General features: G+C 39.3%; 1 protein-coding gene across 1 annotated transcript in view; it reads left to right on the top strand.

The window, feature by feature from the left end:
- Positions 1-14,732, top strand: part of LOC118746960 — a 463,693-nt gene that overhangs the window by 367,162 nt on the left and 81,799 nt on the right. Inside the window, exon 5 of the mRNA XM_036480954.1 lies at positions 3,463-4,383. Within this exon, the coding sequence (XP_036336847.1) occupies positions 3,463-4,383 (921 nt within the window). The remainder of the gene's footprint in view (positions 1-3,462; positions 4,384-14,732) is intronic.

The following is a 14,732-nucleotide window of genomic DNA, read 5'->3' as shown; positions in this document are numbered from 1 at the left end:
AGTGTAATAAAATGGGGCATGAGGCAAAGGCATGCAACGTAAGTAAGAGTACCGTGGCAAGTTTAGCTGAGCCGTATACAATACCACCATCGTTTATGAAGACAGTTGAGGTTTGGGGAAAGGTGATGTCAGCCTTCGTAAATACCGGTAGCGACTATTCGCTGGTGGCAACAAACGTTATTCCGAGTGACGTGCAGCGTGAACACGAGGTTCATAGACTTACGGGCTTCGGAGGTGGAGTGGTCGAGACCAGAGAAAAGGTAAGGGCCAAGGCAGCGGTAGATGGTCGTAGAGTTGAGGTGTCGTTGTTGGTGGCACCCGAATGTTTCATGCCATACCAAATACTTTTGGGTCGCGACATGTTGGGTGACGCAAGGGTTGTCATCGACTCAGGTGTAATGAAGATTGAAGCGGCCGATAGCCACTCTTCAGTCAACAGATTGTGTAAAGACGTCGATCATGAAGGAGTGCAACATTTGTTGGTCAAGTTTAGCGATTGTTTTTCCGAAGACCTAAGGAGTCTAGGCCGATGCAACACGACTGAAATGGATATTAAGGTTACCACAGAAGAGCCAATAGTGGGTAAGAGATATCAGGTACCGTTGGCACAAAGGCCGGTACTGTCGTCGATAATTAAGGAACTGTTAGTGCACGATATCATCCAACCGAGCTCATCACCGCATGCGGCTCCAGTGGTTTTGGTGAAGAAGGCGAATGGTGAAGATCGAATGTGCGTCGATTTTAGGGCCTTAAACGCAGTCACCGTTAAGAAGCAGTTCCCTATGCCGATTGTGGAGGAACAGCTGGCACGATTAGGGGGCAACAAGTGGTTTACAACGTTGGATATGACATCCGGGTACTATCAGATACCAGTGAAAGAAGACAGTCGACCGTATACAGCATTTTTAACTCCGGATGGTCTCTTCGAACATAAGGTCATGCCGTTTGGGTTAGTTAACGCACCCATGGTGTTCCAGGAAATGGTGGTTAATCCGAGGGTTAAGACACCACGAGAAGATCATTAATTACGTAGACGAGGTGATTATAGCAACGCCGACCGATTGTGAAGGCACAGAGGTTCTGGAAGAGTTCTTGGTAGCAGTGAGGAAAGCGGGTCTAACATTACGACCATCGAAGTGCACATTCATGGCGGCACAGGTTAATTTCCTAGGTCACATCGTAAGCGGCGAAGGCATACGACCAGGACTAGACAAGGTTCGATGTGTGGAGGAGTTCCCAACTCCAACTACAGCGACGCAGGTGCGACAATTTCTTGGATTAACAGGATTTTTCCGAAGATTCGTGCCAGGCTATCGTAGGGTATCGAAACCGTTGACCAATTTACTCAAGAAGGACGAATCATTCGTATGGAATGAAGAGCAGCAACAGGCGTTTGACGAATTAAAGAAGGCGCTGACAGGAGATCCAGTGCTAGTGATGTTTGATACGGAGAAGACGCATGAGGTGCATACTGATGCAAGCAGCCATGGTTTATCAGGAGTCCTACTGCAACAGGAGGAGGCAGGGCTGAAGCCAGTGCAATATTTCAGCCGTCAATGCAGTGCAGCCGAATCCAAGTACGCGAGTCATGAGCTGGAGGTCTTAGCGATTGCTGAAACGTTAGAGCGGTTCAGAGTCTATCTGCTGGGCAGACCGTTTCTGGTGGTGACCGATTGCAACGCGGTTGCCTCAACCAAAGTGACGACACTTCTACAGCCACGTATAGCCAGATGGTGGCTTAAGCTCCAGGAATTCGACTTCAAGTGTGTACATCGAGCGGGAGCTCAAATGTCCCATGTGGATGGGCTGAGCAGGGCGCCAGTCGAACCAGCAAATGAGATGACCACCGTTGCAGAGAGTGTTATGAGAATTAAACGAGCTGATGAAAACACTGACTGGATATATGCCATGCAGATCCAAGACGAAAAGGTGAGCAAGATAGCTGAGGTACTGGAAAGTGGTCTTCCACCGGAGGGCGATGATGAGAAGCAGATCCAGGTAGATTACCAACTAGAAGATGGGCGCATATACCGGAAGGTCAAAACCAAATTGAAGCTGATGATTCCACAGGCGCTGAGGTGGCGCATTACCAAAGCGTGCCATGATGACGTTGGGCATTTTGCAGTCGAGAAGACAGTTGAGCGAATCGGGAAACACTTCTGGTTTCCGCGGGTTCGAAGGTATGTAAAAACTTATATTAATTCGTGCGAAGACCATTTGGGTCCGTTCCCCAAGAGCCGACGAGGCAATGCGCATATATTGGTAATTGTCTGCAGTTTTAGCAAGTACATTGTGCTGAAAGCAACCCGTAATACCAAATCCGAACCAGTGGTAAAGGCGTTAGAAGACACGATGGCGATTTTTGGGCAACCTTTGCGTATCATCTCTGACCGAGGAACGGCGTTTACGTCGAAGCAATTCCAAGACTTTGTCAGCAAGTACGGGATTCAACATGTGAAGACGGCCGTGAGAACCCCTCGTGCTAATGGCCATGCAGAGCGGGTCAACAAGACCATACTTAACGCAATAAAGTGCAGCTCGAAGACTGAAAAGGATTGGGACCTGACCTTGCCGACAATCCAATGGTCAGTCAACTCCCAATGCCACAGCGTAACGAAGTTCTGTCCAAATGAACTTATTTTTAACTACAATCCACGAGAGGTTTCCAAGAACCGAATTGTTCAAGCGATACACGATAGCATCGAGCCAATTGAAATCAACGTAGATGAGAAGAGGCAAGCGGCAGCGGTAAATATAAGCGAGGAGCGGAAGCGCTGGAAGAAGCGTTACGACGAGAAGCATTCTAAGCCGCGCTACTACGAAGTGGGCGATTTGGTATTCGCAGACTACGTGCCCACAGCAACGGGTGAGTCGCACAAGCTGGATCCAGCATTCAAGGGCCCGTATGTCATAACAAGGGTCTTGAACTACGATCGCTATGTGGTGGAGGACTTGTCAGACAATACGGTAACACAGCGAAGATATTGCAACGTAGTAAGCAGCGATCATATGAAGCCATGGCGTGCTCTTGGTCCAGAACTCGACATGAGCGATGAAGACAGCCGTGTGTCGTCCGAGACGGACGAAATGTCAGGGGAGGCCGAGCTGTCAAGTACAGGGTAGTGAGTCGTGGACATTCGTTGAGAGCGGACGTGTCGGTGCGAGTCGGTGAACAGCGCATCACAACGAGCGCATATCAGCATTCACATATTTACATTAAATTAAACTTTGTTCGTTTACTATTCATTTATATTAATTATATTAATAAACTTTTTGACATTCATTAAACTAAAAGCCTAAATCGAGTCATCCCTGACACATTTTTATATCTGTTTTTCCGTATGGAATATGGACTAGTCTGCTCATAGCTTATATTTATGTATGTTTGTACATCTTGTAAATAATATTGCGTAACCTAAATCAATTCTCATATAATTTTTCTTCTTCTTCCCTCACCTCCAGCTAATAAAACGGAAACACCACAACTGTTTGCAGTTTGGCGTAGTGCCCCAAGCGACATAGTACAACTACAACAAAAACAGCAACCGCTACATGCAAGTGCAACAGGAACTTTAACTGCCACGGAAGCTGCAGACGCATCAAAAATACACAGTTATTGCATTGACTTTGGCGCAACACCAGCGCCAACAGCAACAACCCCACCAACACATCTGAGCGCATTAACACTCGAAATGTTGACGAGTGACGAATTACCGCAATTGCTGCAACATTTGCTTGTGGGCGTTGAGCATAGCATCGAGCGGGTCTCGTTGAATGAGCTGCAAATGACCGCCACGGCGACGACGACGACGACGACGGCAACAACAGCAATGCCGCTGGCGACTGATGTGGCCAACAACAATAATAATGGCAACAAAATCAATATCAACAGCACGTTAGTGCGCTGCAGCAACAGCAACAACAGCAACAACAACAACAACAACACGATTACAAACTCACCAAAATGCGCACTACGACGCAGCGAATTGATTACCAAAAACAAAGTGCTTAACAATAAATTCATGTTGCGACGCCTAACAAATCGCCAGGATAGCATGAATTCCACATCGTCCGGACAGAGTTGTGGCAGTAGCGGAAGCACCTCCAGCGATGAGCTATTGCGTTGCAACACCAACAGCAGCAGCACCATCACCACCACCAACCATAACAGCAATCACCAAAGCGCGGGCGGTTCGGGCAATGGGATGTTGGTGAGTGGCAATAATGGCTGCTCCTCGTTGGAACCATTGAAAATGTCTGCGGGCTCAACAAATTCGGCAAGCACTTCACCAGCATTGCCGCTCTTCTGTTTGGGTAATTCATTTCCGCACATCGATAGCGATGAGGAGAATGCGGATGAGAAGCGCAGCGCGAACGGAGAGGGTGAGTAGTAACTGCATATGCGTAAAAAACGAAGCAGATTTACTTAGAGTTATTTAAGAAATACAATATGAGATGCAAGGTTTCTTACCAAGTAGTAGCCTATTACACCGTGTGACAGTCAATTATATGGCGTAAGGATTTTTTAAAGGACTTTGAAATTTAGAAAATATGCTTAATTAAAAAAATTATTTAAAAAATGCAGTGCTATGTAGAAAAGCAGTATGAGTGTCAAATTAAAGAGAAAAACTTGTAAGATTTTATACTTGAACATCCTTGAGATTTTGCAATATTTATTTTGGAACAACGCTCTTTATAAATTTCATTTGTTTCGCATATAGATTCCAAAATCTCGATGAACTTATAATTTAAAGTTGAATTTAACTTTTTAAGCAGGTGGCATCCCTCTTCAGAAAACATAATATATTTTAAGCTATCTATATGCCAAAATTTCATACAAGCGGATACCAACAAACACACACACACATCACTCGCAAGCTTTTGCATTTATAATATTCATAAGTAGCATTTTATTTGACTTTGTTAATGAAATTCCTCTGTCGGACGCAACCCCCGTCAAAAGCAATTTCTAAAAAAATATAGATTTCGTAAAACCTCTTTTATTTGATAACCTTTTAAAAATTCTGTCTTGAGTTTGTCAATTAAATTGATTTCGAAATATTAAACAGGTGGCAGCTCCCTTTAAAAATAATATTGAAATAAAGCTTTCTTAAATCTCTCTCGTTTGATACCCATATTAAAATATATAGTTTAAGTTGTAAATCTTAATAAATTTTTAACTCCAAATTAGGTGGCAACCTTCTAAAATATATTTCCGAAATGGAGCTCTCTTGAAACCCTCTCGTTTTATGCCAGAAGAAATATTTAGTTTAACTTGTCAATTAAATTGATTTTGGTGTTCCATACAGGTGGCAGCCCTCTCAGAAACTAACTACGAAATCTAGCATTTTTAAACTTCACTCGTTTGACACTTATTTCAAAATATGTCTTTGCACTTGTTAATTAAACTGATTTTGAATTTATAAACAGGTGGCAATCTTCTTCAAAGACATTTGGAAAATAAAGCTTACTCTAATCGCTTTCGGTTGACGTCCATATAATAATATTTCGTTAAACTTGTTAAATTAATTGATTTTAAATTTCCAACTGAACTCTCTTCAAAAATTATTTCGAAATAAGGTTTCTTTAAATGTCTCTCTGATTTCATTTCCATATAAGATATTTCATTTAAATTGTTAATGATAATGACACTGAACTTTAAAACAGATGGCAACCCTCTTAAAAACCATTTTCGAAATAAAGCTTTCTTAATACTGGCTCATTTGATATCCTATAAACTTATTTCATTTGGCTGGGTTGTGTTTTACTTTTGAACAGGTGGCAACGCCCTTCGAAATTATTTCAAAGTAGATCGGGGCAGGTCACCACATATCATTCACGGTATATACACGACAGTCCTCCGACCGACTCTAACCTATGAAGCTCTGATCTGGTGGAAAGCAAGCCGCTAGCCGGCGGCACCTGGTGACAAAAACAAAGAAACCTTGGTAGCAACATACAAGGCAATTGGACGGCCGGTTCTAAACTACCACACGGTCGCAGCGGACAAAGCTATAGACCTACCAAATTACGGCACTTCGGACAGCCACTGGATGCCTTCTGATGTCGCCACAACACCCTCTATACGATGAGGCCCAGATGCTCCCCGTCAATGAAAAGAACATTCTCTGTAAGCAGTTCCTAGTAGGATGCTACAGACGCGTTCACCCGAATAGACACGTGCTTGCAGCAGAGCTCTCGCCAAGGCACGTCAGGAGGCATCTATACAAACTGCACCCGAAAGCATACCGATAATCCATAAACGCCGGAAGCCGGTCTCAACTTACACCGATTCTATACCTGTGAATGCCGTTTTGGGAACCAAACCACCTAACATGGACAAGACAGCGCTTTTTTTTTGCCTCGGGACGCTCGCACCGCAATATCCCAACTTCACTCTGGCTACTGTAGCAGGCTAAACTCGTACCTGAACAGATTAGATACAGATGTGATCAAAAAGTTCGCGGCATGCGGAGAGACAGCTCACGACACTAGACGTCTCTAGACGTCTCTTCGCATGCCCCTTAAACCCCACTAAGCTTATACCTCTGTCCTTATGAACAAACCCTGTTAGAAGAGTTTGACGACAACGAATGAGGGGCAAGCCAATCTAGGCAGGGCTGAGTAGCCGCTAGAAAAACAACAATAACAAGGGCTGAACATGATATTTTACTTGAAGTCACCACAAGTATTCGTAACAGGCGTAGCCGCAAAAGGGGTCCTTACGCTAAGGGTATCAAAATTGTGGAAGCTGACCAATTACGGGACCGCAGGGGTCTTAAAGGTAATTAAAAGCGGACGAAGTAACAGAATCAAGGTTGACTTTAATGCTGTAATGTGCTCAGATATTTCCCAACTAGGAATGATTGGGTGCGACCTACTGCCGGTGTGTGATGGTATTTGCCACCGATACACCGATGGCTCAAAGATGAAAAAAGAAGTTTTTTCTCAGCTCTGTACTCCAAGGTCTTTCATATAAAGCCAACATATCGCCTGGCGGAGATCTTAGCCATACAGAAGACGGCTTGTCTCATACTGGATAGTAAGTTTCTAAAAACTAACGTCACTCTGTTCGTGTACAGGCAGGCGGCTTTAAAAAAATTGTGTTCCAAGGTAGTAAAAGCGAAAGTGGTTCGAAAATGATGTGCATTTCTGGCATCGCTAAGCCAAGTCAAAGCCTTTCTCTGCTGGTTTCCTGGACAAAGCAATATCGAAGGAAATAAAATTGCTAATGAGATGGCTACACACGGCTGGGAAATGCAGGTTAGCGAAGCGATTTCTTTTCTACGAAGGGGTATTGAAGAATACACCACTGGCGAAACTAATGACCTATGGATCAATCGGGACGACTGTGAGAACTCAAGAACCTTATGTTAGCCAGACCCCAAAAATATTTGCACTGAAGAATTATTGACGCTGAGAAAATCTGCGTTAAGGGCTCTTGTTGGTATCAGAATAGGACACTGGGTATACTGACATTGAATTGAATAAATTGGTTAGAAGGATGTGCCTCCTCCTCCTCCTCCTGGCACTCATAGAGAACATTGACGTAGGCGCCTTCCTAACCTAACCTAACATATTTATAAAAAAAATGTTAACTAACAAATAGTCATTTCACTCAATTTCTGCGGCTAAATGTATGAAAAAAATGTCTGAAAAATCAAAAAAGCAAAGTACTCTTATATCCAGCAAAGACTAAAAGTTTAAACATATTTACTGTTATTTAATATTTCCTGACCTTACTGCATTTTTTTGTTTTTTTTAATTTTAAAACAAACCAAAAAAGTGACACTTCAACAAAACTTTTCAACTTTTCCACTTTTCCTTTCATTTCCATTGCCAAATGGCAAATAACTACGAGTACGTATGCAAAACGAATCATTGAAAAATTACCAAAGCAATCAATCAATCATGCTTTGTTTTATGGCTAACAAATAAATGCTTCACCTTGCTCTTGTCGCCGAGATGCAATGGCAATGGATAAAGCGGCTGGCGTGCTGTTGCTGCTGCTCGCTCACCTGTTGAGCGCGCAAACAAAGGCAATGAGTGCAACGCCTTCTATGCAGAGATGCATAGCAAATGAAAAGGAAGGGCGTCTACTGCCGACAGCATTAAGACAGGTACGCAGGCTATAGCAAAGTCTGCAGAAAGAAAAAAAAATCGCATTATAGACAGCAGAGTTGAATATAGCTATATGAATGTTTGGTTACTTAGGTAGATGAACCAGCCGGCTTGCAGAAAAAAAAGCTGTTAAAGGAAACCCCCAAAAAAAAAATAGAAACATTTAAAATATAATTTTAAAAGCGCAAGCGAATGTTTTTTTTTTTGCTTTTCCATTTCGCAATTTAAGCTTTTTATTGCCATTGCAAGAGATTTGTTGTCCGCACGAAATTTAAAACAATCGCAAATACTACTTACTAGGTACATACTACACCCTTAACTCCTTGACACTCCACAATTTGCCTGCGCGCCATAATTTATGTCTACCCATTTGCTTGTTTTCTTTTTTAGTGGCTTTTAAATGCCAGCGCACAAACATATATGTATGTATGTATATTTATTGTACTACAAAAATGTTTGCAATTGAATTTATGTTTTAACAAAGCATAATTTATTAAAAGCTCCACTCAAAAGTCACTCATACGCCAGCGCGTACCTACATTTTTATGCTACAAGCGTACGTTGGTGGAGAGGGCATCACTGCGCTTGGTGATTACGTCGTACGACATTCAAATTATATAATGTGCAGCGACAACGACATTTTGAAACGTACTTATGTAAGGCTTGTGACTCGGATAAAAATGGGGAAAATGGCCCCAAAAAAAAAATCCGCTGCAAGTAAAGAAAACTCCATCTTCCGCTGTTAGTTCGTTTGTTTGTGTGATTGCTGCCTGCAAAAGAGACATTCACCGCCACAAATATTAGTGAAATTAAACGACGACAAATGAATAAATTGCTACAGCAATGACAAGCAACAACGCAAAGAAACATTGAAAATAAAGCAAGCTGGCATTGTAGTGCCCAAAAGCAACAGCAGCACCAACAACATCAAAAAGTCAGTGCCAGCAAGCACATCAACAAAAAGTGGCAATAATAAAAATGTCAAAAATTTTTACCAGAGAGTAACAAGAGCAAACAAATGTTGTACATACTTAGAAAAGCGGAAATGAAGTCAATTGGTTATTGAACGATTTGTGGGATTGTTTGCATTAGTGTGGCGCCTATTCTTCAGAGGGGAATATTTTCGATTTCTAACGAATATAATTAAAATATAAAAAAAATGGTTATAGGAGTCAAGGGAGAAATGGTCAAAGAACTTTAAACAAATTTCTAAATACTTTTCTGAAAAAAAATTTCAAAAAAAATTATAGTTGGTAATTTATTAAGCCCGAAATAAACGTAAGTTGGTGTGAGCTTATTTGTTTTTTTTTTAATGAAAGTTTTTTAGCTGACAGCGTTGTGAGCAGGGACCGAAAATAACAATTATTTTTTTCGATGTTATAAAAGTTCGGGGCAAAGATATTATCATAGAAGAAAATTGTCAATGTTCCTTTGATCCGAGGACTTCCTGTACAAGAACACTGGACTCTTTCTATTTTTCTAACTTTTTGCGAAAAAGTCCAATGATAACTTAAAAATCCGGTATTTTATTTTTATAGCCCAGTAATAACAATTAAACTTGACCAAATATTTTTCCGAAATAAAAGTGCTTCCCTAATAATAAACAAACCGCTTATCCCAATCAAAAAATAAAAAAGCAAATGGTATCAAAAGAGAGAGAACTGAAATAGCTTTCAAACAGAAATATCTAAACGAAGGTTACCATCTACTTCCATATATTTATTAAACTTAATACACAAGAAATTCCTATACCCGAGCCAAGCTTTGTTCAATGGTAATTAAATTACATTTTTGACTGACATATTTTTCATTTGGTGGCATTCCGCGTTTAGATATTTCAGTTTGAAAGTTTTTTCAGTACTCTTTCATTTGACAACAAATTTATTTAATTTTTATAAGCGGCTTGTTTATTATTAGGAAAGGATATTTATTTCGGCCTAAAAAAATATTTGGCCAAGTTTAACTGTTATTACTGGACTAAAAAACAAAAGTTCAGGTTGACCGATTATTTTATTTCAAATGAAATAAAAGTCCAAAAATAACTTTTTTCTAACTATTTTTATTAAATTGAATTTTCTTACATACAGAGCATATATGTACACTTGTGATCAGCTGATTAATCTAAGTGATTTTTGGTTATTTTTCTTTTGTCTATTTAATGTTTATAATTTTCGTGCAAAATTTTTAGAAAAATTCTTGGTATTCAGTTTTATAGGCTATTAACTTTCAGTAGGTTAAAGTGCAAATTTAATAACGCTAGAAAATCGCGTTGATTTTTTTAATTTTTTTTTGAGGGTGGTGCAGTTTCCTCCATATAAAAGTAATTGTCGAGCATACTTTATGTGGAAGAAAATGCTCAATGTATACTTTATACAGTTACTTCAATAGTTTCATAGTCCAAAAAATACAAATATTGAGTTAATTACGCAGAAATTACCGCTACCTCTTCTTCTATGTTGCGTAAAAATGTCATAGCTTACTAGAACAAAATATATATTTATTTTTACTATGGGAGTATATGTGAATTTAAAACTTAAAAGCCGCTTTTCTGGAGTTTTGGTTTTGAGTTGACACTATTGATGCAAACGAACGATATCAAACATAATTTTTTTTTTGCATTCTTTTAAAAACTTCGATATTGTTTTCGTCATTATAATCAGCAACAACAACGCTAATAATCAGGCTTCCTTCATTTGCCTTTCATACTCATACTCACACTCAAACTCATACTCATATTCATACTCATATTCATATCCATACTCATATTTATATTTAGACTCAAATTTATATTCGCATATTTTATTCAGAACTACATACTAATTTTCAAACTAGTTTTCATATTCATAATCATACTCCCATTCATATTTGCATTCATATTCATACTTAACTTAGTCAGTCTCATATTATTATTCAAATTTCTATGTCTTGTATCCATTCATATTCACACTCGTGTTCATAGCTATTTATATTTATACCCGTATTCATATTCTTTTTCATATTTATATTCATATTCATACTCACCCCTTGTATTTATATTTATGATCATATTCATACTCATCTTCCTATTCATAATTCTAATTATTTTGATATTCATATTCATACTCAAACTCGTATTCATATGCACAACCATATTTAGTTAATATTTGTCTTCATATTGATACTCATACTCCCACTCATACGCATATTTATACTCAATCTCATAATCATCTTCATAGTCGCATGCATATACTCATATTCATGCTCATATTCATACCCATTTCATCTTCTTGTTCTATTATTACATACGCACAATTTTTTTAATGTGTATGCACGATTGAGAAAGTATTCTATCATTCTTGATGTGTATGTATATTCCTCATCTTCATTATCCCTACTACTATTTACTCATACTGGTAGACATGCTCTTGTTCATATTTATACTCATAGTCTCAGTCATTTTCCCACCCATTCACTAACATCCTTAACTTGCAAGCGGACAAACTCACTTCCGCTATACATATTTACATATACTATATGTATACATACATGCATACGACTATCTGTTTCCGTTCCGCGACCTCTGCACTTCCTAGGCTAAAAGACATTCGAATTGCTTAAATATAGAAATTTGTGCACAGCAACAGCTAAAAAAATAGACGTCCCTTAACAAAGTGAACAATTAATAGCAGCACATCGTTAACGCTCAGTCAAGAGAAGTCGTCAAGATAGTAAAAAAAAATGCTATGAGAATCACTCAATAACACGCACCTTGCAAAAGTGCAACAAACACACTCACCTACGATTTCGTCATTACTAAGTGAAAGGAAAACCGTTTCTCGTTTAAGCATCAGATAATCAAAATATTGAAGAAACCCCAACAGAAATTAAGAAAAGTTAAAACCAAGCTGTAGCAACAAAAAAGTAAATAAACGTAAAAACGAGTAAACAAATAATTAAAAAGAAAACATGAATAAAGCTTTCTTCATTCATAGTTTCCATTTCCGCAGCAGCTAACATCCGCTTCTCACTTAGCGCAACGTGCAGCTTCAACGCCTACCACGAAGAGCAGCGCTTCTTTCACTCCTTTTCCGCCGCCGCCACGCGTTTTACTTGCCTAAATTATCTGGCGCTTACAATAATTGTTATCATAATTTTATAATCCTTTTTAATTTTATTTATTTTTTTTTCATATTTTCAACGCCCATTTTTTGCTTACGTATTTGTTTTCATATTGCAACAACAAATACATAAATCGCCTCAGCGCATATTGCATAGTCATTTCGTGAACGTATCGGCGGACGCGCATCTCGCGATTGCAACGCCATCAACAATACCGCCATCGCCATCGCCACCGCCACAACCACCACCATGGGCAACAAACATCAGCGTAATGACTTCGCCATACCTCCCTTTACCACCTTACCACTACTTAAAGACACATACATATGTATTTAGTTGTACCTTACGTATCCGCCGCTATCTGCTAAGCCTTGTGCACATCGCTTACATATCCATTTAATATTGCCCGAAACGCTGTGTTTGTTGTGTGGCCGGCACGAAAAGCTCATAAAACTGCTGCAGAGCATCAAATCAGCGCATTAATTTTATTAACAGTCAATAAATCTGTGCAACACTGCCACAATGCAGCGGTAAATAAATATAACAAAAAAGAAAAAAGAAAATAATAACAACAAAAACAATAATAGCAGCAGTAACCGTAAATGCAGTTGCAGTAAAAGCGAATGAAAAAGCAACTGCGATTGCAAACGCATATACCCACAACAATTTGGCGAAAAAAACAACGATTGGCAATTTTTTATGGAATAGTATCGATGAATTTTTGTGGCGGCGCAATGCAATGGCAATTGTTGTTAGTTGTAGGGTTACCAATTGCTTCATATTGTGGATCATAAATTATAAAGAGTTTTCTAATTTCCAGTGGCAAATTTTTTCCCTTTTATCCTTGACTTAGGTTTTACGCACGTTTGTTGTGTAAAAATCTATTCTTTGACATGCAATCAAGGAAAATATTTTTGGCTGAGGCTAATAATGCTTGCAGCTCTTCATTGTTTCACTTTATTACATTGGTTCCCAAATTAATAGGCAGGCACTGCATATTAGGAGATTGCAGAGGACTATGCACGTACATACATATATCTATTTGCGAATACAGTCAATTGTTTCGAAGCGAGCACGCCAAGACTGTTCGGGCTTTCGAGAAAATGGTCCATCGAAAAATCTGCAATGCGTTCTACAATTTGCAGGAAATGTATGCGGTCATCTTGGAGGGTGACCCTGGATACTCTACGGTCGTACGCAGATGGCTCTAAGACCGCTGAGTGTATTGAAGCAGGCGTTTATGGCCCTAGACTAAAGCTATCAGTGCCCACCTTTCAAGCGGATGGTTACGCCATTAGTCTATGTGCAAAGATTTACCTTCAACGAAAATTATCGAAGTGAGAAGATACTTATAATAAGTTATTGTCAGTCGGCACTTATGGCTCTCGCATACTTCAAGGTGAAATCCTCATTTGGTGAGCCGAAAGATATGAAGACGCCGATCAGCTAGCCTGACTGGCTACTGCCCCTACACCGATAGGAACTGAGCGCTTCCTTGCCGTGGGTGCCAGAAGGATAAAGGGAATGCTCAGACAATCTATGTCGCTTTTTTTTACTCCGCCAAAGGACACCATTGCACCTTCTCTTGGAGTACAAGGCCATTTCACGCAGAAGTTAGAAACGCTTGGGACATATTTATATGACGAAGAGAAGAGCACATGGACTCCCTACACCCGGAATCAATTCTAAATTGAACTACAATATACCCAAATTCACTTTTAAATTCAGTTAACACGAATCTCTCTTAGGTCTGACTTCATCTAAATAATCTTTGTACTAAGCCTAACGTTATATAAAATCCAGGGCAACATTTTTTGAACTGACGAATATACATATGCACATTAAGGTGGTCCTTAAAAAATCAAATAAACGGTTTTTGTCAGTTTCAGCCCCTCAGTATTACCTGCGGTTACAGATATCGCGTATAAATTTTGTTCCCGATTGGAGACTATTAAGTTCAGATTCCTCTATAGAGACTCAAAAAATTAAAAACATTTTTTTTTTCATTTACTTCCCAAAATCGATACTGCTAAAGTCGAGGGTATCACATATAAATTTTGGTTCCGATGGTTCTGTTTTTTTTTTACCTCAAAAAATGAACAATTAAATTTTCCGGTATATTATTTATTGCCACAAAAATTAGCAAAATTCGACAAAGTCTCATAAAAATTTTTTCCTTTTCCTTTAGAAACATTCTGAGTACGTAGTTTTGTAGCAGATTCAATTTTAATTTAACAAAGAGCTAACGTGAAGTAGCTAGGACTTACCGTTGATTTTTGGCAATTTTTTTTTTTGTGGAAGGTTCTTCATGCCAAAAATCAACGGTTAGTCCTAGGTACTTTAAACTTGTACTTTGTTATACTAAAATTTAATGGGCTATAAAACTGCACACTGCAAAATCGTATTAAATACTTTTGATGAACATAAATGGTGCATGGTGCGCCATCCTGCGGAAGCCAAAGATCGTCCAAGTTCGTGTCCTCAATTTCCGGCTACAAAAAAATCGTTTAACA

The sequence above is a fragment of the Rhagoletis pomonella genome, unplaced genomic scaffold (genome assembly GCF_013731165.1).
Source record: "Rhagoletis pomonella isolate Grant_MI unplaced genomic scaffold, Rhpom_1.0 Rhpom_scaffold_00011, whole genome shotgun sequence".
NCBI classification, from domain to species: domain Eukaryota; kingdom Metazoa; phylum Arthropoda; class Insecta; order Diptera; family Tephritidae; genus Rhagoletis; species Rhagoletis pomonella.
Note: the sequence above shows the minus strand (reverse complement) of the source record. Positions and strands in the feature narration are given on the sequence as shown.